The sequence below is a fragment of the Apodemus sylvaticus genome, chromosome 22 (assembly GCF_947179515.1).
Source record: "Apodemus sylvaticus chromosome 22, mApoSyl1.1, whole genome shotgun sequence".
Classification (NCBI taxonomy): Eukaryota; Metazoa; Chordata; class Mammalia; order Rodentia; family Muridae; genus Apodemus; species Apodemus sylvaticus.
Window position 1 is genome coordinate 43,548,957 of NC_067493.1, and position 23,225 is coordinate 43,572,181.

Genomic DNA, 23,225 nt, shown 5'->3' on the forward strand with positions numbered 1-23,225 from the left:
TTGCCTTGCGTCAAGTTGGCATAAGAACTAGCCAGGACAGTGGCCCTGCAATCTGTGACACCTCTGCACACTCAGATTCTGACACCAAATGTGGAGTGCCAAACAAAGCAACTGACAAGGTGACTGGGGAAGAAGAGTGTGTCTATTCCAAGGTTGAACCATTATCCAAACATCAAGGCAACCAACCCTACAGAAAAATGAGATAGTGGCATTGGGGGGGAAGTGGGCTGAGTGTGGGCGGGGCTCTAGTGGCGAGCAGGGCATGCTGGGAGGCGGGGGAAGACAATTGATGTGTCCTTTAATGGCTGGCTGGCTTTGGTTTTTCCATCAACTGCAGCACACAAGCTCACTCGGGGCAGAGGGCACAGCTGGGTCTGAATTCCAGTTTTACCACCACCAGGTGTTGCGGTAGTTTGGCTAAACCACCTTGTGCTCCTGGCGGGTGGCACTCCTAGCCACCCACCTGAGCCCTTTGGATTTGCAAATGAAAGACAGACACATACACACAAGCATGCCAGTTAATTTTAATATGCCTTGACTAGCTCAGAGGCTGGGAAGTTCTTATCCTTCCCACTGCTAGCAAACACTCCCTTCTGATATTTATATATTTCATTTCTTCTACCCCAAGCACAGTTGGGGAAGTGGCCCATGAGGCTGCTTTCCCTGACTCTCACAAGTCAGCGGGCCTTTAGGTCTGGATTTTCTTCTTCCCCGTCACGGCGTCTCTGCCTCCTCCTCTCTACCAGTTCCCAGCCTGTGCAAAATCTCAAAGTCCCGCCTGCCCAGCCACTGGCCGTCGGCTCTTTATTAATCAATCAAAACCCAATTGGGGACAAGGACTTTCAAGGTTTGAACACACATATTCCCAGTTTTGGGGGCCAGATTAATACAAAGCATGAGAACCCCTCCCCAACAACCAGGGAGTAGGAAGATTGGAGCGAGGGTACAGAAAGACCCACCCTTCCCCTCACCCACTGTCAGAGCCCAGTCCACCCTTTCTCCAGTTCTATGGAGAAAAACTCGAGTTGTTCATGGTAACCAGTGAACTTCCAGAACCAGGAGAAAGTACCCTGGCTCACTCAGGCATCTGTAATTCTGTGGGATACAGATCTGCCCTACATTCTCTAAGTTCTCAGCCAGCAGTGCCAGCATCTAATAACACTCTAGATAAACATGCATACATACATACATACATACACACACACATACATCACATGTACATGTATAGCACATGTGTATTATATATATGTATCTATAATGCTCTTAGGTATCACTATATGAGATATATATCAGATATAAACTCCAAGGTTAAGAGCTTTCTGGGCTACCTGGTAAACTCAAAACTAGCAGCACAACTTAGTGGGTCTTATTTCAAACTAAAAACTAAAATAAAAAATTCCTGAGGGAACAGGACAACGGTGGATACACAGCCAGCATTAGTGAGGTCCCAACTTCAATCTCCAGGAAAGTGGGAGAGAGAGAGAGAGAGAGAGAGAGAGAGAGAGAGAGAGAGAGAGAGAGAGAGAGGTTAAAAGGCAATCTACAACCCCTCATCTTGTTCAAAACAAGCCAGATGCATAGAAAGGCTCAGAAATAGACGTGTCAAAACTTGTCTCTTGGCGGTAGGAGGAAAGATTATTTTTATTTTCTATTTTTTGAGAGGCTATGTATAACAGCCCTTCTAGAACAAGAAGATGTCTTGAAAAAAATTAAATTATCTGCCTGCCTCTGTTTCCTCAACACCTGTATAAAAGAAACAGAGAAGAAGAAGAAGAAGAAGAAGAAGAAGAAGAAGAAGAAGAAGAAGAAGAAGAAGAAGAAGAAGAAGAAGAAGAACAACAACAACAACAACAAGAACAACAAGAACAACAAGAAGAAGAACAAGAACAAGAAGAACAAGAAGAACAAGAACAAGAACAAAAAGAACAAGAAGAAGAACAAGAAGAACAAGAAAAAAAAAGAAAGACATCATTGTGTGCAGGAGGAGCCTTAGGGTCTGGGGAGAGGGAACGAATGGAAGGTTTGTGCTTGATGTGTCCCCACAAGCACCTGATGTGCCTGCAAGAGGCTTCTTGGAGCCATGGGAGTGAGAATGAGGGTGAAAGACCCGACACGGCTGCTTTGCTGATCTCACGGGGACCATGTACACAGAGAGACTACTTCCTAGTGAATTCCATCACAGCGATTCCCCAAGAACACACACACTTCAACTACCCCAACCCAGAGACACTCAGCCCTAAAGAAAGAGTCCACCATAGACCGCTACCAAGAGCTTCAAGAAGTGATTTATTGCCTTCAATACCACAGTTAGCTGCAAGAACACTGTCCCATTCACAGAGTTTGCCAGGAATGAATTGGTTGTGAGGAAACCATACTGCTGGAAGGTGGCATCGCTACAGACGCTAACACAAGCCACGTGTGGTAATGGCCCCATCTGGTCAGGAAAGAGGCACACCTGCAAGTTCATCGCAAGTTTTAAAGATAAGATTGGCTACCTTGTAGGCCACTGTACCTTGTAGGCCACTGATATAGAAAAGGGACAGTGGGGAAGGGTGGGGAGCAGACAGGCAAGAGCAATGGATGGGGTATGCTTGCAGCATGAAAGAAGGAGGGAGAAACATTCACAGGAAGGAGGGGGAGGAGAAAAAGAGAGGAGAGGGTAATGGGAGTGAATAAAACCAGTACACACATACACACACACACACACACACACACAAACCCATTTCTCTCTATGCTAACTAAACATTTATTTTAAAAGGTAGTTTAGGGAATTGGAGAGATGGCTCAGACAGCAAGAGGAGTGACTGCTCTTGCAGAGGGTCCAGGTTCGATTCCCAGCACCCACAGGGCATCTGAAAGCCACCTGTAACTCCAGTTCCAGGGGGATCTGGCGCCCTCTTCTGGCCTCTGTGAACACTACATGCATGTGGTGCACAGACATACATTTAGGCAAAACACCAGAACGTATTAAAATAAACAGATACATTTTTTAAGAGTAATTTAGTAGACCAAAAAGGGTGGTGCATGCCTAACTGAACTCAGGAGGCAGAGGCAGGAAGATAATGGGCTCAGGATCGTTCTTGGCTACACAGAGAATTTAAGGCCACCTAGATAACACGACACCCCCGTCTAAAAATATTTTTTCTCAAGTGTATTAAAAGAATTACTAGCAAAAAGATGGATGAGTACTAAATGGAAATTAAAATAATAATTACAGGAACGTGAAAGAATATTCTAGAATGACCCAGTAGAAAAATCAGCTCCCACCTGCAGAGCTGAGGGAGGTGTGAAAATGCGAAGGGCGCTCTCCTGCCCAAGCTGAGGCTCAGACCTCATCGGGTTGTACCTGCAGCCCATTGCATGGTGTAGATTTGTGCTGGGTGAAGCTGACTAGAGCTGGCCCATGGCTAGGAAGCACAGGAAATGACTCACTAGCTGAATAGTAGAATTTTCTGGGAAGTAACAATCTCGATGTGTCCCATAGGCGCCCCTAGTGGGCAAGTCCGGTATTGCACACTGGTGGAGGCCTTAAGGGTAAGGGAGGGTGGTCTGGGGTTGGGGAGGGGGGGCGCTGGCGCTAACAGTGATCTGACAGTCATCACAGGGCACCTTAAACGTTCTAGAAGGACCAAGAATTTGTAAACAGGATTTCCCATCATGGTGCTTGGTTTTCTCTCCTTCCATCAGTCAGGAGGGTTTGCTAAGCGGTTGACAACTTCTCTTTTCAGAGAAATGTTCTCTTCAAGGGAGAAAACAAAGCAGCGATGTTCAATCACGTGCCTGGGTGTCACGCAGCCAATTAGGAATGTCAAGAAAATCAAGCCGCCATCCCGGGGGGGGGGGGGGGGCAGAGCGCTTCAGATCAAGGTAACCAGAGAGGGGATGTTCCTGAAAGGCCACAGAAACTTTGTCCTGTGTTCCTCTAGCTCGGGGGTTCTCAACCTTCCTAACAGGCTGTGACGCTTTAATATAGTCCCCTCATGTTGTAGTGACCCCCATAGCCACAAGATTATTTTCATGGCTACTCTATGACTGAAACTATTCTGCTGTAAAGATTCATTATGTAAATAACTGAGTTTTCATCATGTAAATAACGATGGTTTTAGGCGATCGGGGGTCGCGACCCACAGATTGAGAACCACTGTCCTATAGCGGAGGCGGCTGGGGGATGGTCTGAATGCAGGGGTTGCCTGTCTTCCTCCTCCCTCCACAGTAGATTGTAAACAAGCACAACTGACTCCCATTTATGACGTTTTTGAATTACTAACATCTCAAAGGGTCCACATCAGGGGCCGGAAGGGAAGCTGGACTCCAGAGCCTCTGGGCTTAGTGCCATTAACACAACCAGGGGACCAACTACCTCTGAGAACCACCAGACCCAGGAGCACCAGGAATTAACCCCATAAATGTTTGGTAGCTGATCTGACATGTTGCTTGGTGTTGGGACAACCAGATTGTCTCAAAACTGAAAAAAATAAATAAATAAATAAATAAATAAATCACTCAATAACAACAAAGTCTGTTTGAGCAAATGGTTTTTCTGGTTTTTGGTTTTTTGTTTTTTGTTTTTTTTTTCTTTTTTGTTTTTGGTTTCTTTTTTCCCTTAGAAAGTTTCTTGGTGCCAATTGCTTCTAACATCTTATGACTGCGTCTTTTTAGTTGTCATTTTATTTTTATTTTGTATTTTTATATGTGAGTTTGGTGCGTGCATGTGTGCATGCATATTTGCACATATGTGGCACAGACAGATGCCTGTGAGCTCACATGCACATATGTAATTATGGACAGAGAGGTCAGAGGCTGGTGGCGGGACTCATCCTGGCTCCTCTACTTTATTCACAGAGGCAGCATCGCCCTACAGTTGGTTGGTATGGCTGGTCCTGTCAGCCAATTTTCTCTGGGAGGCCCCTTGTCTCTACTTTCCAAGGCTGAAATTATAGGTGGGTCACCTCTCTCACTTAGTGTTTATCTGGGTCTTAGGGAGTTCAGGCTCCTCAGGCCTGCACAGTAAACCCTTCACACCCTGACCCAACTCCCCAGCACAGCCTATGTCTGCTTTAAAAGGGAAATCTGATGGTGGTTACGGAAACGCTGTTTCTAATCCATGACTCCGCAACTTTCTTTTTTATGAAGAATTTAAAATGTGAAAGCAAAAGTTGAATTCTATGAACTAAATTAGAATAAAAATACAACATAAGAATTCGGAGACGGAGCTGGGGAGATGGCTCAGCAGTTAAGAGCACTGGCTGCTCTTGCAGAGGACCTGAATGCATTTCCTTCCATCCACACCTGTCAGCTTGCAATCACCTTCAACTCAAGTTCCAGGGAGATCTGACGCCCTCTTCTGGGTGCTGTAGGCATTGTACTCATGTGCACATACACACACAAATAAAACTAAATCTGTTGTTTTTTTTTAAATCTAGTGGCAAAATCTAACATGATCTACCTGTGTCCAAGAACAAAGTTGAATCTAAGACAATGGCTTCAGCAGCCATCTTAAAATTTTACAGGAGGACATCCAGACCCCTTAAACCCAAAGCAAGGAAACAAAGCCACAAATGCCAGAACATCAATAAAACATGGAAATAGAGAATAATATACAAAAAACCTAAGTTGATGCATTTGGTGACTGGTGAGTATGGTTTGGACGAGAATGGCCTTCACAGGTTCACGCATTTATTTGAATGTCTGGTCCCTAGTTAGGGGAACTGTTTGGGAAGGATTAGGAGGCGTGGCCTTGTTGGTGGAGGTGTGTCTCTGGGGGTGGGCTTTGAGGTTTCAAAGTTCCTCCCATTCCTAGACAGCTAGCTGTCTCTCTCTCTCTCTCTCCCTCCCTCCCTCTCTCTCTCTCTCTCTCTCTCTCTCAGCCTTGTGCCTACAGATCATGATATAAGCTCTCAGCTACCGCTCCAGAACCATGTCTGACTGCCTGCTGCCATGCTCCCTGCTGTGACGGTCATGGACTCACCCCAGGAAACACAAGCCCCCAAATTAAACACTTTCTTTGATAAGTTGCGTTGGTCACTCTGCGTCTCTTCACAGCAATAGAAAGGAAACTAAGGACATGTGGCTGATAAAGTAATAGAAGAGCAGGAATAAAAGATGGTGGAGCAGAGAGACAACCCCACTGATGACATACTGAGGGCATGATGGAGGAGCGTCCACTCAGGAGGCAGCAGAGCCTAACATCCAGCTGCTCACCAAAGAAAGAACCATGAACAAGGCCACTCCCGCCACACAGACCCTGGCCACTCCCTCCATGCTCACACCCTGGCCACTCCCGCCACACTCAGACCCTGGCCACTCCCTCCATGCTCACACTCTCCTGGAGAGCGAGTTGGTCCTCTGCTAAGCTCTGGTGTGACCAAGTGGCTTTGGAGAGTGCTAATTCTGAGAAGGACACAGCAAAGCTGGACATCACAGAGGGCGGCTGGAGAGAGGACGTCACCAGCCGTGTGACCTGTGTAAGCACAGGGAGCCATCTTGTAGGGCACAGCAGGCCTGTGCCATGGCCTTGAGGTGAGGGTAAGAATGGTTCATCCCAGGAGACAGACAGGGCAGGGTGGCTGTGACTAGATTCTGAAATGTCCCCACAGATTCACATGCTGAAGGCTTGGTCCCCAAAAATATTTTGTGAGGTTCTGTAAACTTTAGAAGGAGCACCACGCCAGGCAGTGGTGGTGCATGCCTTTAATCCCAGCACTTGGGAGGCAGAGGCAGGTGGATTTCTGAGTTCAAGGCCAGCCTGGTCTACAGAGTGAGTTCCAGGACAGCCAGGGCTACACAGAGAAACCCTGTCTCAAAAAAAAAAAAAGGAAGAAGAAGGAGCACCACTGGAGGAAGCCGTTCACTGAGGACATGGCTGCTTTGAGGGTTGCTGGGTTTGTTGGGGTATTTTTTATTTACTTATGTTTAGACTTTGAGAATTTTATACCTGTATAAAATGAATTTTAGTTGTGTTGACCCTCATTTCCCTCTCTCATCCCTCCTTCTCCAGAAAACACCTTTCTAACAAGTTCCCCTTCATGTTTTTATATCTGTGGGGTGTGTGTATGTGTATGTGTACGTGCCTGTGTGTGCATGTGTATGCATATGTATATGTGTGTATGTATGCATGTATATGTGTGTATGTATACATGTGTATGTATGCACAAGTATGTATGTGTTTGGTGTGTGTGTGTGTATGTGTGTGTGTGTGTGTGTGTAATCCACTGATCAGAATTGTGTAAGGGTAGCTGGGAGATTATTCACTAGAGCATGAATGTGATAAGTTTATCAGTGGCAACACCAACAGAAGAGACACCCCTTCTCAGCATCCATTAATTACCAAGAGGCATGTTTTGAAGGCTCTACTGACCCCCTGCCCCTGCCTCTATCCTTCTCTGCTTCCCATTCGCCATGAGGTAAGTAGGTAACCTCTCTACTGCCACCATCTTCTGTCTCACCATGGAGACCAAATCCAAAGAGCCCAACCCAATGCACAATGGGGTACACCCTCTGTAACCATGAGCCAAGATGGCTCCACAGGAAGTTATTCTGTCATGGTGATGAGCAGTCTGACTAAGACAGGCTGGGATAGAGTTGCGTGGGAATAAAAAATGAAGGGGACATTTGCACAGAAGAAAAGCATGCAGAACTGTACAGAGTTCACAGGTAACTCAAGTGTCACACCAGGTTCAACAGGAAGCCCGAGGAGACTGTCAATCAAGGGTGCCTTGTCATCTGTTTAATGAATGAAACAGAGAGCCTGGCTGGGATGTGGAGAGGGAACCAGAGGAGGATCAAAATGGAGCAGGGAGGCCAGCAGGAGGCCATGACAGTCATCCGGGTAACAGATGGTGTCTGTGTGTGGACACTGCAGTGGTTCCATTATGGGTGTGTTAGGGAGGTTGGAAACCACCAGGGCTGGTGACAGCCCAGGTATGATGATGGTTGGGAATAGAGGAGCACCAGGGTGACTTATAGGTTTTTATTCCCAGCAACTGAATAGATAGTAGGACCATCTCCTGGCAGAAAATAACATGGAGAAAAGTTCTGCCTACAGACATACAGGAAGACTCTTAGAACCTCTTCACTCCAAGATTACCAAAAATCCCTGCCTAGAGCCAGTTTCCAAGACCAGATGCACCTGGCAGAGTTAATTAACAGAGGTTTCACTCCTTGAGAGGCTGGTTCTCTCAAGGAGTGTGATGCCCTTTGACGGGAATTCAGACAGAGTCGCAGACTCAGCCAGGAACCGAGGCTTAATCAGCTGGCAGTGGAATAGAAGGAAGGGCTAGTGAGACACACATGACCCCTGTCCACATGACAGCCTCACAGCTAACGACTTAAAAAGTACTCACTGGTCTGCTTCTAATAAAGGGCTGTGTGAGCTCCCTGAGGTGGTAGCACTCAGTAGCAGGAGCGCAGAGCACAGCAGGGAGCACTGGCAGCAGCCCTGTGGGCTTCTGGTGCCTGAACAGTCACGGTCCATTGGAGGGTGGGGATGAAAACCCCACCCGTGGTCCATCTCTCCACACACAGCTTCCCTTGCAGGAAGGATGGGACCTTGTAACTGTCACCAGCCAAAGCAATGTTTCCCCCAGTCAAGGTGGCTCTGAATGAAATGGAGAAGACAGACAAGCCCGTTCAGAATGAACAGAATCCACAGGGTGAGGTGCCCTTTTCAGCCTTTTCTAAATGTTCTAGCTCCTTCTCTGTCTCAGAGAAGGATCCAGCAGCTTCTAGGGCTTTATTCTGAGACACAGAGCCATATCACTCCACCCAAGGATGCCGGCTGGAGTTTTAGGCTTAGTCTTTAGCCCTGGAATAGAAACCCTTCCTGTCCTGTTAAAGAAAACACTTTAGAGAAGTAGAATTCAGTTCCTTCCCTCTCTGGGCAGAGAACTTTGGTCACATTCACGATGCCAGAAATAAAGGTTCCTCTACTCACCAATGGCCCCAGCCCACTAATGCACACAGACCCCAGGTCACAGCCTGGGAAGGAAGGGCTGGGTACAAGCCCTGGAGACCTACAGCTCTTCACAGCCCATCACAGCATTGTAAGGTTCAACGCTGGTGAGCAGAGCACACCTGATTCTCCTCCCCCAAGATCTTGTTAAAATGAGAGCGAAAGGAAAGAGGAAGAAGAGAGGTCTCAACGAGCAAGGGAGTTGGGGACCAGAGGCCAGGTCCTGCCAGAACAGGTAAAGTCAGAGGGGGCACAATGCAGATGCAGGCTTCGATGGCTAAGATCGACTTGACTTGATCTAGAATCACCATGAAAACAAGCTTCTAGGCATATCTATAGGAGTTTCTAGACTGGGTTAACTGGCATAGAAAGATCCACTCTGAATTATGAGCAGCTGAGGTCCTAGATGATATAAAAAGGAGACAGTGACGTGGGATCCTCCTTCATCTATCTCTGAGCATGAGCCTCATCATCCTGCCACCATGCGCCCTCTCCCCTGGTGGACCATGGCCTCGAACCATGAGCCAGAACAAACCCTTCCTAACTTAAATTGCTTCTGTCAGGTATTTTGTTACAGCGAGAAGGAAAGTAGCTAACCGACTGAATAATACATTAATCTCAGAGTTCTACAAAAGAGCGTGAGTGTAATCAAACTTGACAGGGTAAATACACATACATAAATTATATAATAGTCATTTCAATATTTTATTAGTTATCTATGAAACTAATAAATTATCTAAGCAGAATGGAGTGCGATGAGATTAAAGGTGTAATTCACCCCACGATCGGAATTCTGTCTAGCTGAACTCTCTCCACTGGTGGAATGTTCTGGATCTGTACGTTGGATGGCAAACCAGTCCCAGGTGTCCACGAAGCACTTCAGATGTGGCCAGTGCAAGCAAGGAGCTTGTCCTGGCTGGTTTTGTGTCCACTTGACACAGGCTGGAGTTATTACAGAGAAAGGAGCTTCCGTTGAGGAAATGCCTCCCTGAGATCCAGCTGTAAGGCATTTTCTCAATTAGTGATCAACACAGGGAGGGACCATCATGGGTGGAGTCATCCTGGGCTGGTAGTCTGGGGTTCTATAAGAAAGCAAGCTGATCAGAGAACAGGCAGAAGGAAGAGGGCTTATGGGACTTTTGGGGAGGGGGGAAATGGGAAAGGGAAAATCATTTGGAATGTAAACAAAGAATATGGAAAGTAAAAAATTTAAAAAGATAAAATAAAATAAAACATGAAGCAACTGGAAAAAAAAGAAAGAAAAAAGAAAGCAGGCTGAGCAAGCCAGGGGAGCAAGCCAGTAAGGAACATCCCTCCGTGGCCTCTGCATCAGCTCCTGCTTCCTGACCTGCTTGAGTTCCAGTCCTGACTTCCTTTGGTGATGAACGACAATGTGACAGTGTAAACTCAATAAACCCTTCCCTCCCCAACTTGCTTCTTAGTCATGATGTTTGTGCAGGAATAGAATCCCTGACTAAGACAGAGCTGAATGTTTTTTGTTTTTTATTTCTTTCTTTTGTATTTGTTTCTTTCTTTCTTTATAGGTTTTTTTTTTTTTGTCGTTTTGGGGATTTGTTTGTTTGTTTTTTGAGACAGAGTTTCTCTGTGTAGCCCTGGCTGTCCTGGAACTCACTTTGTAAACCAGGCTGGCCTCGAACTCACAGAGATCCTCCTGCTTCTGCCTCCTAAGTGCTTGGATTAAAGGCATTAAAGGCATGTGATACTATCACTCGGCTAAGTTTTGTATGAATTTTAATTGAAACCATCACAGGTAACTAGTGGCTGATATGTTGGACATGCAGTTTCTAAGCTAAGGGTAAACACTGCCCAGGAGCTGGAAGGATGGACCGAGTGATTGTAAGTAGATAAGGAGGACTTATGGCTCAGGGTAAGATGCAGCAGGGGTCCCGGGGAGAGTTGGGGGGAGGAAAGGAATAGTGGATGCAATCGGGATACACGGTGCACATGCATAAAACATGTTTAAAGGTGGAGAACATCTAAAGATTGGCAGCTGAAGTGTGCTCTGCCTTCACATACACGCATGTGCGCATGCACACTCATACGCACATACGCATGCACACTGACATGCACACACACACACACACACACACACACACACACACACACCGACTGAACAATGACAGCCGAAATGGAGACAGCCATAATCACCCTGTTGATAATAGTAAAATTAAGATATGGGCCCGAGTCATCGATCTGTTTCTAACCATAAGCTTTATGGTTAAATCCCACCCCCTTTATTATGGCAAAGAATTTGCTTTTCCTTAATCCCCCAACGTTGCTCGGGCTGGTTAATACTTTTTTATCATAATTTTACTTGTTTGTTTTGCATTTGCAAAGGCACATGCGCAGGTGAGGAGGTTAGACATTTCACACTCGATTTTTTGACCTTGTTTTAAGTATAAATAAATGGAGGGCTTAACTCTTGAACAAGTAGGGCACCTGCTCACTTAACGTCCACCAAGCATACATGTCCCTGCACAGTGCATGCCTGGACTACATCTGTAGTGTCCGCCCAAAATAGACTGGTGGTCTCACTGGACATGATGCACCTTGGGTTTTTCCGCATATTTTGTTTGCATTCTTTTTATTATAAGCACACATTATTTGGAATAAGAACAGCAAAGGCTTGGAGGGTTTGGGTCACTGCATAGGGCAGGGATATTGGCCAAGGAAGAAACAGTTATCTAAGCAGCTGGGTGCTGGTGGCCAGGACTGTGCTGAGCCTTGCTCTGCTGTTAGTTGGGGACCTGGATCCTTAGAAAGGCTCCTAAGAATTCAGGTCACTGGAGAGACTGGTGAGAGACTGGGAGCAGGGTAGACACCTGTGGATACAACTTGATCTGCTAGCGCCACCTGGTGGGCACTCTGGGGGCTGACACTTGTAAGTCTGTCCTTAGTAAGAAAAAAAAAAAAAAAAAGAGTAAAAGCCAAATGGGAAAAAAATATCAGCCCGACCGCTTGTGGAATTGAAGCCATTTAAAAAGTGGCTTGCTGGGCTCCTCGGTGAGTGAGGCACACATTATGCCTTAGAGCATCCCCTTGCTGACTGATCCCTTCAGGGCTGACATACACCCAGGGCTGAGGGAAGATTCAGTAACTCCACCAGCTGCTGCATGTCTTCCAGTTGGTCAGTGGCCACACCTCCTGTTATCAAATGCTTCCAATTTAACCACCTTGCTTAATTGCTCTAAGCAAAAAACAAGGAGCAAGGGGCCAGAGAGATGGCTCTGTGGTTAAGAGCACTGGCTGTGCTTTCATAGGTCCTGAGTTCAATTCCCAGCACCCACTCGGTAGCTCACTACCTGTAACTCCAGTTCCTGGAGTTCTGATGCCCTCTTCTGGTGTCCTCAAGCATCAGGCCCAGAGGTGGTCTACAGACGGACAGGCAGAAGAAGCATCTTCATGCATAATGTTTTAATTAAAGAAATGACTTTGATCCCTGACTAAAGATGTCTGTGGTGAACACTAAGCATCTACGGCTTTCTTCCACCTCCATCTTAAGGTACCAGGAGGATTCCCATAGCCCTTTCCACAGACAGGATAAGGAGGCAAATCTTACTGAAGGGCACATGGCTCAAGGAAAAAGCAAGGTCTGATTTGAGCCGAGGAGGCTAGGGATGTGTGTATGCACACACATGTATGCACACAGTGTGCTGGTACCCATGTGTGTACATAAAGGCCAGATACTTTGTCTAGTGTCTTCTTCGATACTTTACAACATTATAGTTCTGTACATTTTTTTTGAGAGAGTATGTCTCACTAAACCTGGGGCTCACAGATTCTGCTAGGCTTTCTGGCCAGTGAGCTCCAGGGATCCCCCTCTCCCAACTTCCTCCATTCTAGGATTATAGCGGTATGCACTGCCGCATCCAGCCGTCTATGTCCAGTAGGAGATCTGAACCCAGGTCCTCACACTTGCACAGCGAACATGGCACTGACTGAGCCATCTCGCCAGCCCCAACACACATCTCCACATGCTCCCACTGGTGGGAGAAGGTCTCCCCTCCCGGACCAGTGCAGAGTCTGGCAAAACCATCTGCTAGTGAACAGCCCTGGGCTGTTTCTCAACACAGGCCTGGGAAGCCGGGTTTTCACGAAAAGAATAAAATTTACCTATTCACAGTTCAAGCGATAATCAACAACCCTGCTGACCTGTCAACAGCCAAGGGTCTTTTTTTTCATTTCTCAAGAAAATCATTGTCTCAAAACACAGTTTGCTGATTCTTTTGCTGCCTTTTAGGAGGCGAGAGATGGGGATGTGATGCTACACATAATCGCTCTGGCTTTCATCATTCAAGACCCATCACCCAAAAAAGCGAACAATTCTGGAGCAGACGTCTTTGAAGGATGTGGCTGTGTCTATGGGATAGGCCATAAATATTAATGATATTGACGGAGCCTTTAAAGATTTGTCTAGTTGTGTCTCTGCCATCGAAGTGCCTGGATTCTGCCGTTTTGTGCCTCCGACTGACAACCTGGCTTGTCTCCAGAGCTTGCTTAGCTGGCTCAGGTTTTTGGGGTTTGGTTTTTTTCTGGGTTTTGGTTTTTTTTTTTTTCACTCTTTTTACCTTCAGGAATTACACACCAGCAAACACTTTCTCAGGAAGACACAGGGGACTCCACCGACCACCATGATCGTTTCCACTAGGCAGCAGTTACCTTCCCCAAAGCAATCCTCTTGGATTGTTGTAGATTTAATGTATGCCAGGATGGAGTGATGGAGTGACGTCTCAGCCTTGTTGCGGGGCCTCTATGGTAAGGAGGGACACTTCTAAATCTCACCGGTGCCATGCCCTGGGACAATGCCCTGCTGTGGCTGTGCTGTATGGGCGACACCCACTTTGCCATGTACATGCAGAACACAGCACATGAAAGCGGCATTCGTAAGCATGTGCCTTCTGTTTGAAGACACTTCTAAAGGGCATTCGTCAAACACACACACTGTCCCTGACAACTAAAAACTGCTCATGTCAGCTTCGAGATTCTTGGGTCAAGCAGGTGAGAGAGTGTGGGTGTGTCCGCCACTGTGGGGCTGCCACTGTATGCAGAATCCCTCTGCTCTGCCTAATGTAGGAGAACCTAGAGGACAGACCTGCCTGCAGCTCTTTTTAGGCACCAGCTGCCGGCAGTGGGCGTGGTCTCCTGCAGTGTCTCAGACAGACTTGGTTTAAGGAATGAAACACGCAGAATCGTTAATAAGGCTTAGGATATCTTGGTTCCAGAAAGGTGAGTCAGAAAGGACAATTGGGCTTCTGTTGTCTTTGTAGGCAGAGGGCAGTCCATGCCACCATCTGGCTGATTTGCAGCTGAATCCAGGGTAAGCCACAGAAGCCTGTAAGACTTGGTACCCAGAACCTCATCCCCTGCAGTCAGTGATGGCGTGGACTGGGCTGTGGCAGAGCTAAGCCCCAAGTTCAGAGCATGGGTGTGACAACCCTTGTCATCCTGCAGGTTGTTAAGTGAGTCTAATGAGGTGACAGTACAAAGCCACTGGAGTTGAAAGAATAAAAAATTTTCCTCCTCCAAAGGAGGACATGCCTTAATCTCAGGACATGCAGAAGGGATTTTTGGATGATGTGACTAATTGCAGAGGGAAGGAGCTGACCTCATATCATTCAGGTGGCATAGATGTGAGCGAGGGGTCCTCACAGGAGAGACACACAGGAGGACCAGTCTCAGAAACGGCATAGAAAAGATGCTGTTAGTGAAAGGGGGGCCACAACCAAGGAACTCTGGTGATCTCTGGGGGCCAGAAACCCTGGGTGAGATTCTCTTTCCCATCCCCCCCCAAAAAACCACCCAGAAAGCACTCAGCCCTGCCAAGACCTTGATCTTATTGCGTAAGGACCATTTCTGACTACCAGAGCTGCAAGGTCAGTTCGTCATATTGTGAAAACCACTCTACTAGAGGTCAGTGGTCACAGCAGCAAGAGGACACTGATAAAAGAAGCCCCCGAAGCTGGGAGTCAATGTCAACCAATGCCCGAAGCGCCTATCCTGCCTTCCTCTCCTGGCCTCTCAGTCCCTAGCCCTCTCCAGCTGCCCTCCGCACTGCAGCTGACTAGCCTTCTTTGTCCTACTTAAATTCTGCCTGAAGACATGTCCTGTCCCCTCTGCCTGGAATGTTCTTCCTCTACATCTTGCTATAGCTGGCTCTTTCTTTTTTCATCTAGTTCTCAGAGCAAATGCTAAGTCCTTAGGAGGACTCCTTTCCTGCCACTCCAGCACCGCCCAGCCTGTCCCCGGGCTCTGTCTTGCTCCTCTGAGTCTCCTGGACACTCCTCACTTCTGAAATGAAGGGCTGTGTGAATCTGTACACTGTCAGGCTGAGGAGCCAGGACCCTGCCTGCCTTATTCATCACCATCCTCTGGGACAGTGCTTGGCACTGCCAGCACCCAAACGCCATTGGAAATAAAGAGGTATTTGTGCCCAGGCCGTGTTGGAAGGGTTCAGTCAGCGTGACTGAACGGAAGGCTGATTATGTCCTCTCAGTCTGTGCTCAGCCCATGGTTCCAGTTGCCTAGAAACTCACCGAGTGTGTTCATTTTTTTTTTTATTTCAACCTTTTTGAAAGATAATGTGTTTTTTATCTACATGTGCAGAGCTGGGGCTTTTTTAGTTTTAAGGACTGGAGTTGAATGGTGGGATGCTGTCTTGAACTCCAAGCCACCAACAGGAACAAATCTCCATGCTCAAAGCTCAGTAGCTGGACAGAAAACCCAAAGGGGGAACAGTGTAGAAGGAAAGGGGGAAGTGTGTGCATTCAGAAGGGTTTAAAAGAAAAAGCAAGAGGAGAAAAGGGCACATTCATTAGCATGTCTGACCCAAGGAGGAGGCAGAAAGCAATGATTACTGCAGAAGGTGACATCAGTGTTCAGGGCTGTGACCCTCTCTGTGTGTGACCCCTGGGGGAAACGTATGCAGCCTGGGACCAACTGTGCTGATCTTCTAGATGTGAAGACATGAGACAAAATAGTCTCCAAGGCCTACTGAATCCAACTCAAAATTCCCACCTGCTCCATTTTCTCTCTATCAGAGAGCAATAGATTTAGTGCACAGTGTATGCTGTACAAGTGTTTGCTACATGGAGGTGAGTGATTGAATGCATGGATCAGTCAACTGACTGAGGGATAGAGATGGATGGACCAATGGATGGATGGACAGATGGATAAATGAATGGGTTGATGGAAAGATCAATACATGGTTTGGTCTATAAATAGATGGACAGTGGATAGTTGGTGGGTAGATGGATCAATAGACAGATTTATAAAGGAAATCAGATGAATCAATGGAGGGATGAATGATGGTTCAATGGAAGGAGAGCTGTATCAATAGGTGAATTTATGGAGAGACAAATGGAAGATGATAGATTAGAGCCGGGCAGTGGTGGTGCACACCTGTAATCCCAGCACTCTGGGAGGCAGAGGCAGGCGGATTTCTGAGTTTGAGGCCAGCCTGGTCTACAGAGCGAGTTCCAGGACAGCCAGGACTACACAGAGAAACCCTGTCTCGAAAAAATCAAATCCAAAAAACCAAAAAAAAAAAAAAATGAATAGATAGATGAGAGGGTCAATGGACAAATGGAAGGACATGAGGGTGGATGGATCAACAGATAAAATGATGACGGCATCTATGGAGGGAGGAATGAATCAATGCAGATATAGATGGTCCAATGTAGCGATGAGTATATCAATCAACTGATGGATCAATAGAGGGATGGGTGAGTGGATGAATATGTGAATAGATGTATAATGGATGGGTCAATAGGAGTGAATGAGTGGATGGATGGATTGATGGATAGATGAATGGATGGATGAATATGAATGGATGGATGGATAGATGGATGGATGGACGGGCATATGAACAGACAGACAGATGGACAGATGGATGGCAAATTAATGAGTAATTGTCACAGCCACTGCCCTTGGTAAAATCACTTATCTGTACCATTGCATCAGCTCCACACCGGCTTCCCCTACCCGGGGTCTCTTCTCAGCCCTCTCAGTGACATCCCCAAAGCTGTATATTTACCTAACATGAACAAGCCAGGGCTGAAACACAACTGGCGGTCATCCACAGCGTCTAACCCAATGCAGGGTCACAGAGCCCGGACAGCAGCTCTCTTGAGTAAGCCTGGACTAAAGCCCCAGATAACACACCTTCTCAGAGGGTTCTGGGAGGGTTGAACACGAGGGCCCGTGGGTGGCAGATGCCACTGACTGCCCATCACAGTCACAGACAAAGCCCACATCCCTGTACTGAGAGATGGGGAGGAGACCTCTGTTCCTCTGTGCCTGTGTGTGAAGGGTGAGAACTAGGTTGAGGGACAAGATATATGACCATGAGAGAGCCCCCCATGGAAGCCCTTCTTTGCAGCCTATAGCCAATCTAAAGTGGGGCATTTATAGTCCCCAAGTCACGGCAGTGGGGCTGGGAAATCCCTGATCAGTTCTCAGCAGCCGGAGACATCAGGCTCTCTATTTCTGCTCGACCATGCCAAAATACCTGCAGTTCCTCCCAAGGGACAGTGGTTTCATCCTTTACACCACTGTGCCAGGGACAGAAGATCAGAACATCCATGACTTGTACCCAGAAGTTAATAGGAGGAAGTCCCTTCTCTCAATTCCTCAGCAGATTTCCACTGGGGATTTATTAGCCAGAATGCCATAAGATAGTCACTACAATAATGACCAGCAAATAGATGTCTCCATATTGATGGACTTGGTTAATTCATATATTACCCTGGGCTGGGGGGGGGGGCACCCTGCTTACCTAGTAGACATATGGATGTGGCCAGGCAAAGAAAAGCCAAAAACTATGCTGAGGTCCTGTTAGCAAAGAAATTGAGAAACAGTCAGTGGGAAGACTTTCCTACAATGTCCCGACATATTGGATAGATGGAAAAACTACAACATGGCAGGCAGTACATTCACTCCTACTCCACCTATGGCAGACATTGCTAAATGATCACAGAACTCTCTCAGTGAGCCTCTGAATCCATCACTACACAGTGATCCAAACAGACACAAACAGAAAAGAACTACCACGAGGGTTGGAGTCGGGAAGGCATCTGTTAAGGTTCTTGATGACAAGAGCAACCTGCTATATAAATTGATATTTAGTAGCTATTGATAATTCTGCCTTAACATGACATAATATAAGCCTCAGCATACCACAGGTGTCTTGGTCCATGTGTACTGCTGTAGCAAAATACTTGAGGCTAGACACCTTATAAAGAGCAGAAATTTCATTCTACTTCTTTAAGGTGAGATCAGGTTACTATTGGGCTCAGTATCTGTGAATGGTATGGTCTCTTTATTTCTTAGATGGTGCCTTCTGGCTGTGTCCTCTAGAAAAAATCTTCATGTGACAGAAAGGCCAAAAGACAAAGGGACAGAAGAGACTTATTCCAGGCCCTTTTATAAGGTAATAACCTTCCATGAGGTGGAGAACATAAAACCTAACAAAACTCTGGTAAAACTTGTTGGTTGATAAATTTATTGTGATCCAATAAACTAGACAAATAAATGATGACCCTAGACCAGAGTTCTGGTGTCAAATCCTACAGATAAACCCAACACGGCTGCCTCCATCGTCATTGTCACCTTCCCTGTGCTTAAATGGCAGCTGTGCCACCTCATCTGCAGTCCTGGACTTACACACACACACACACACACACACACACACAGAGTCCCAATATGCTCCCCAAATGCCTTCTTGCTCCTCAGCCTTGAAGGACTTCCTGACTTCCTAGCCAACATCAATCACCTTTAAGAATCATATAGACTGTGTCCCCAAGTCTTCCTTAACTTTCCTTGACAGTAGATGAATCTTGGTGCATACCTAGTTCCCACCCATCCAGTGGCCGTGCCTGGCTCCCTACTGTGCTGTATACTCTGGGAAGGTCCGGGAGGCTCACAAGACTCGGGAAGCAAGCACATGTCACATGTCTGGGAAAGCTGGAGGTAAAAGATTCTGGGAGAGCTCTCCCCAAGATTTAGAAGCAGTCAACGTTTGCAAGAGGAGCAGATGCTACCCTGCTGAGTTTCCAGGGGAAGACTTTCAGTGACATGCTGCTTTTGAATTATCCCTGCTCTGAGAAGTAGCCTCTCACCCACACCCCTGTTAGTAATCCCAATAAATGTATTGGTTCCTCTGATGGTTTGAATGAGAATGGCTCCCACAGGACTCATATGTTTGAATGCCTGGTCCCCAGTGAATGGAACTGTTTGGGAAGGATTAGGGGATATGACCTTGTTGGAGGATGGATGTCATTGGGGAGTAGACTCTGAGGTATCAAAAGCTCATGGTAGGGCCCCTGTCTCCTCTCCTCCTCCTCTTTCTCTTCTTCCTCCTCCTCTTCCTCCTCCTCTTCCTCCTCCTCCTCTTCCTCCTTCTCCTCTCTCCCTCTCCCTCTCCCTCTCCCTCTCCCTCTCCCTCGCCCTTCTCCCTGCAGACCAGGGTATAATGTTCTCTGCTATGTCTCCAGCCCATGAGTGCCTGTCTGCTGCCATGTTTTCCACCAGAATGATAAGAGGCTAATTCTCTGAAACTATAAGCAAGTCCACAGCTAAATGTTTCTTTTTCATAAGAGTTCCCTCAGTCATAATGTCTCTTCACAGCAAAGAACAGTACGTAAGACAGAAGCTGGTATCAGGAGTTGGGTACTGCTGTAATAGGCCTGACCATGCTGTTTGTTGGAGAAATGTGGAAGACTTTGGGAATTGGGTTAGAAACGTGGTTGGCTGCTTTAATTGGGGCCTAATGGGCAATCCTAGGAACTCTTGGATTCTGCAGGTTCAGTTCAAGAGGTTTCAACAGAGAAGAATATTCGTAAGTGGCATAGAAAACGTTACCCACATTAGACGTTGGTGCGATCACGGGTTTTATCTCTTGTGGGTCCTCCATCTTGAGTAACAAACCATGTGTGTTGAGTCTCCCCAGAAGAAGCCCACACACAACAGTCAGTTGGCCTTTGACAACAGTCTCTTCATTCATCATTATAACAAAGTAGCTGAAAATAATTGGGTGAAGGGAAAGAGACTCACTTCAGCTCATGGCTTGAAGGGATGTAATCCACCGTGGCAGGGAACGTAGGGAAGCATGACCAGATTGTGTGCTAGCAGAAGAGCAGACCTTAAAACTCACGTCTCAGCACAGAGGGACAGGAAGCAGGGTAGCAATATAAACCTCAAGGCCCTCCATTCCAAGCAACCGACTTCCTCCAGCTAGACACCACCTCCTAAAGGCTCCATAGCCTCCTGGAACAGCACCACTAGCTGGGGAGGCAGAGGCAGGCAGATTTCTGAGTTCAAGGCCAGCCTGGTCTACAGAGTGAGTTCTAGGACAGACAGGACTATATAGAGAAAACCTGTCTTGAAAAATATCAAAAAAAAAAAATGCTCACACATTTTGAGCTTGTGGTGAAATTTCACATCTAAATCTCCAGGAGAAGTACCACCTCCTAGCCTGCGATGCAACATCTGTTTATTCCTGCATGTATCAGCTCTCCCTGTGAACGATAATTAGCATGCTGACAATGATGTAAGTAACAGTATGGATCATAATGACTGTAGACGCTTTACCTAGAACAGCTCAGAAAATCCTTCAGAAACTCTCCTGAGCAAACTCAGCCATCCCTCACGCCCCACCTGGAGTCACCCTGAACCCTACATAGGGGATCAAGATGTAACAAATTCAGCCGTTCCACTTTCCAGCCAATAGCAAGCAAAGTCAAAAGCAAGGAAGTGTCCCTGAGTGGAACTCAGCCACATGGAGAGACTCGAGCAGTCACAGCGGAGCAGGATGCATGGGATATAAACTGGTGCCTCTAGGGGATGCAGGAGCCAGAAACCGTTGGAGAAGGAGGCACTGGAGACAGACAAGGGACAGAAACAAGCCCCACATGGCTTGCATGACATCCGTCCACATGCTGTCCCACCATGCAGCGGCCATGAGAGAAAGGCTATAGAACCCTATCCATCGTGAGAGAAGGCATGAAACCACTGGACAAAGAGGGTAGGATCATGTCAGCAAAGACCTCCTTGGGAAATGAGCCCTGATGCAGGAGAGGAGATTTCCCCCAAAGCCTCTCAGCAGCGGTGTTCTCGGGATTCATCTCCAACTGCTACTCATTACAGGTGCTAAAATTAAACTCAAGCCAGAGATGCATTCCCAGAGCCTGCTTGTACACAACCTCATCCCGGCATCCAAGTAGCCGCAGGTGATTCATCCTAAGTGGGCTCGAGTTCCCGTAATACTTGATTTGCTAAAACAGGCATGGGCCTGGATTTGGCCAAGGACTGTACTAAGGCAACCCCAGTGTCCTGACCTGGTCCCACCTGACAGATAAGCACATGTCACTCCACAGCATCCCCCGGGAACTGGCACCTGCCTCTGTAGACAGCGAGGTACACTCCTTCAGCCTGCAGTCGCATCCCATCCCAGGCTTCCGAGCTTGTAGGGAATTGGGTGTTATCCGTTATACACGGAGTAAATCACAACAGCCCCGAGACAAGCTCAGTCACGCCAGGCCTCACGCACACTGAGCTGGAGAATGAGTTCCTGGAAAAAAAAAAAGATACAGGAAAACCCAGCCTCCCTCCTGGAACTCAGGTCGACCCTTAACAAGCAATGTCCTGCCAAGTTGCAGTTCCAACAGAGTCAACTGCGGCTCACTATGGTGAGACTGATCTTCAAAACCAAGTTGACTGGCAGCTGAGACTGAAGCACCGGGGTCACACGTTCAACAGCTGGCCACAGGTGGCCCAGAATATCTGAATGTGGATCCCCCCACACATTTGGGTCCAATATAGAAAGGCCAACAATATTTAGTATTTCCAATGTGCACCCACTCTCACCATGCTTTGGAGGTTCTGAAATTCTACCCATAATCCTGTTTTCAACTGCGGCTCCTGAGCCTAACATGAACAGAGCCCCAGACAAGCTCAGAGGGAGAAATGTCACCCTTGCCATGCCAACGGGGCAGACATGTGGGCAGTTTAATGGGCTCTGGGACTCTGTCCAGCTTTAGCCAGTCAATTCCCAACAAGGTTCTTTCAGACCATCTGCATTCTAAGCTTTGCCAATCGTCGAGGCCACCTGGGGACTCACAGAACAGGCCAACTGACAAGGGTCTAGTTCCTGAGCATCTAGAGCCTCTGTCCCCGGCACACAGTCATGACACACTTCAGTGAAACCATCTTCCCCAAGTATAACACTTGGACCTGATATGAACACAGATGGAGACGATAAAAGGCGAGAGGTCCCCACGAGCCACTCAGCAACACCACAAATGAAAAGAGCCTCGTACAGTAAACCCTAAATGGCTTCCCAGGGGCCCTTATGGAAAGCAGGTAAATAAAACGCCGCTTAAGTACATTTCCCTTGTTCAAAGAGTGCACACCAAGCGTGCGAGAGATGATGGCCTTAAAGGCACTGCATGTTTCCTTGAGTGATGTAAGTATTCAGAGGAGAAGCTGGAACTTGGCTCAGTGGTTAAAGCACTTGCCACGCATGTGTGTAGACTGGGGTTCGGATCCCCAGAACCCCAAACAAATACCTGGTGGATAAGGTGGCTGGCATGTTATTCTAGCCCAAGAAGGCAGAAGCAAGGTCCCCAGAGCAGGTTGGCTCAAGAGACTGGACATTATTGGCAAGTTCCGTGTTTGACTGAAAGACAGCTCGTTTTATGCAATGAAAGGAAAGCGGTAAAGGTTGATTCCTGCTATAAGCCTCAGAGCCTCTACACATACATATGCTTCACTCAGAGGGACCCACACATCCCTAAAGATGAAGAGGAAAACCAACCAAACAAAGAAAAACCCAAACAGAACTCAAAGGAAGCTCCTTCACGGCTCCTCTTCACGAGCCCTGGTTCCTTACCATGGTGAGAGGCACGATGCCCACGAAGGTTGTCTGACTGATGAAGATCTCAGATACGAAGAGCTCACTCATGGAATCTTCCACGGGATATTCTACCTGCCAGGTGATCTGCTGGGCCCCAGCCAGGCCGCTGCTGTTATCAACGCCGAAGTCCACCTGCAGAATCTCATAGACGGAGCCGTTTGCCCTGGAAAAAAACAGACGTACATCAGGGTTTAATGGTTTCATGTAAAAAGCACATGATTCTGCAGAAAGTAAAGGACATAGTAATCTAATACTATAGTAATCTTTGTTAAGGAGGAGTTAGAGAGGGTGGAGACTCACTCATGGCTACCCATGGGTGGCAGCACCTCAGAATGGGTGTGCATC

The 23,225-nt window shown here is 47.2% G+C and overlaps 1 protein-coding gene across 1 annotated transcript in view; it reads right to left on the bottom strand.

Annotated features, from left to right (window-relative positions):
* The window catches only part of Tmem132b (transmembrane protein 132B), a 157,045-nt gene that overhangs the window by 59,246 nt on the left and 74,574 nt on the right, over window positions 1-23,225 (bottom strand). The window contains exon 3 of the mRNA XM_052167639.1: window positions 22,857-23,043. Coding sequence (XP_052023599.1) covers window positions 22,857-23,043 — 187 coding nt within the window. The remainder of the gene's footprint in view (window positions 1-22,856; window positions 23,044-23,225) is intronic.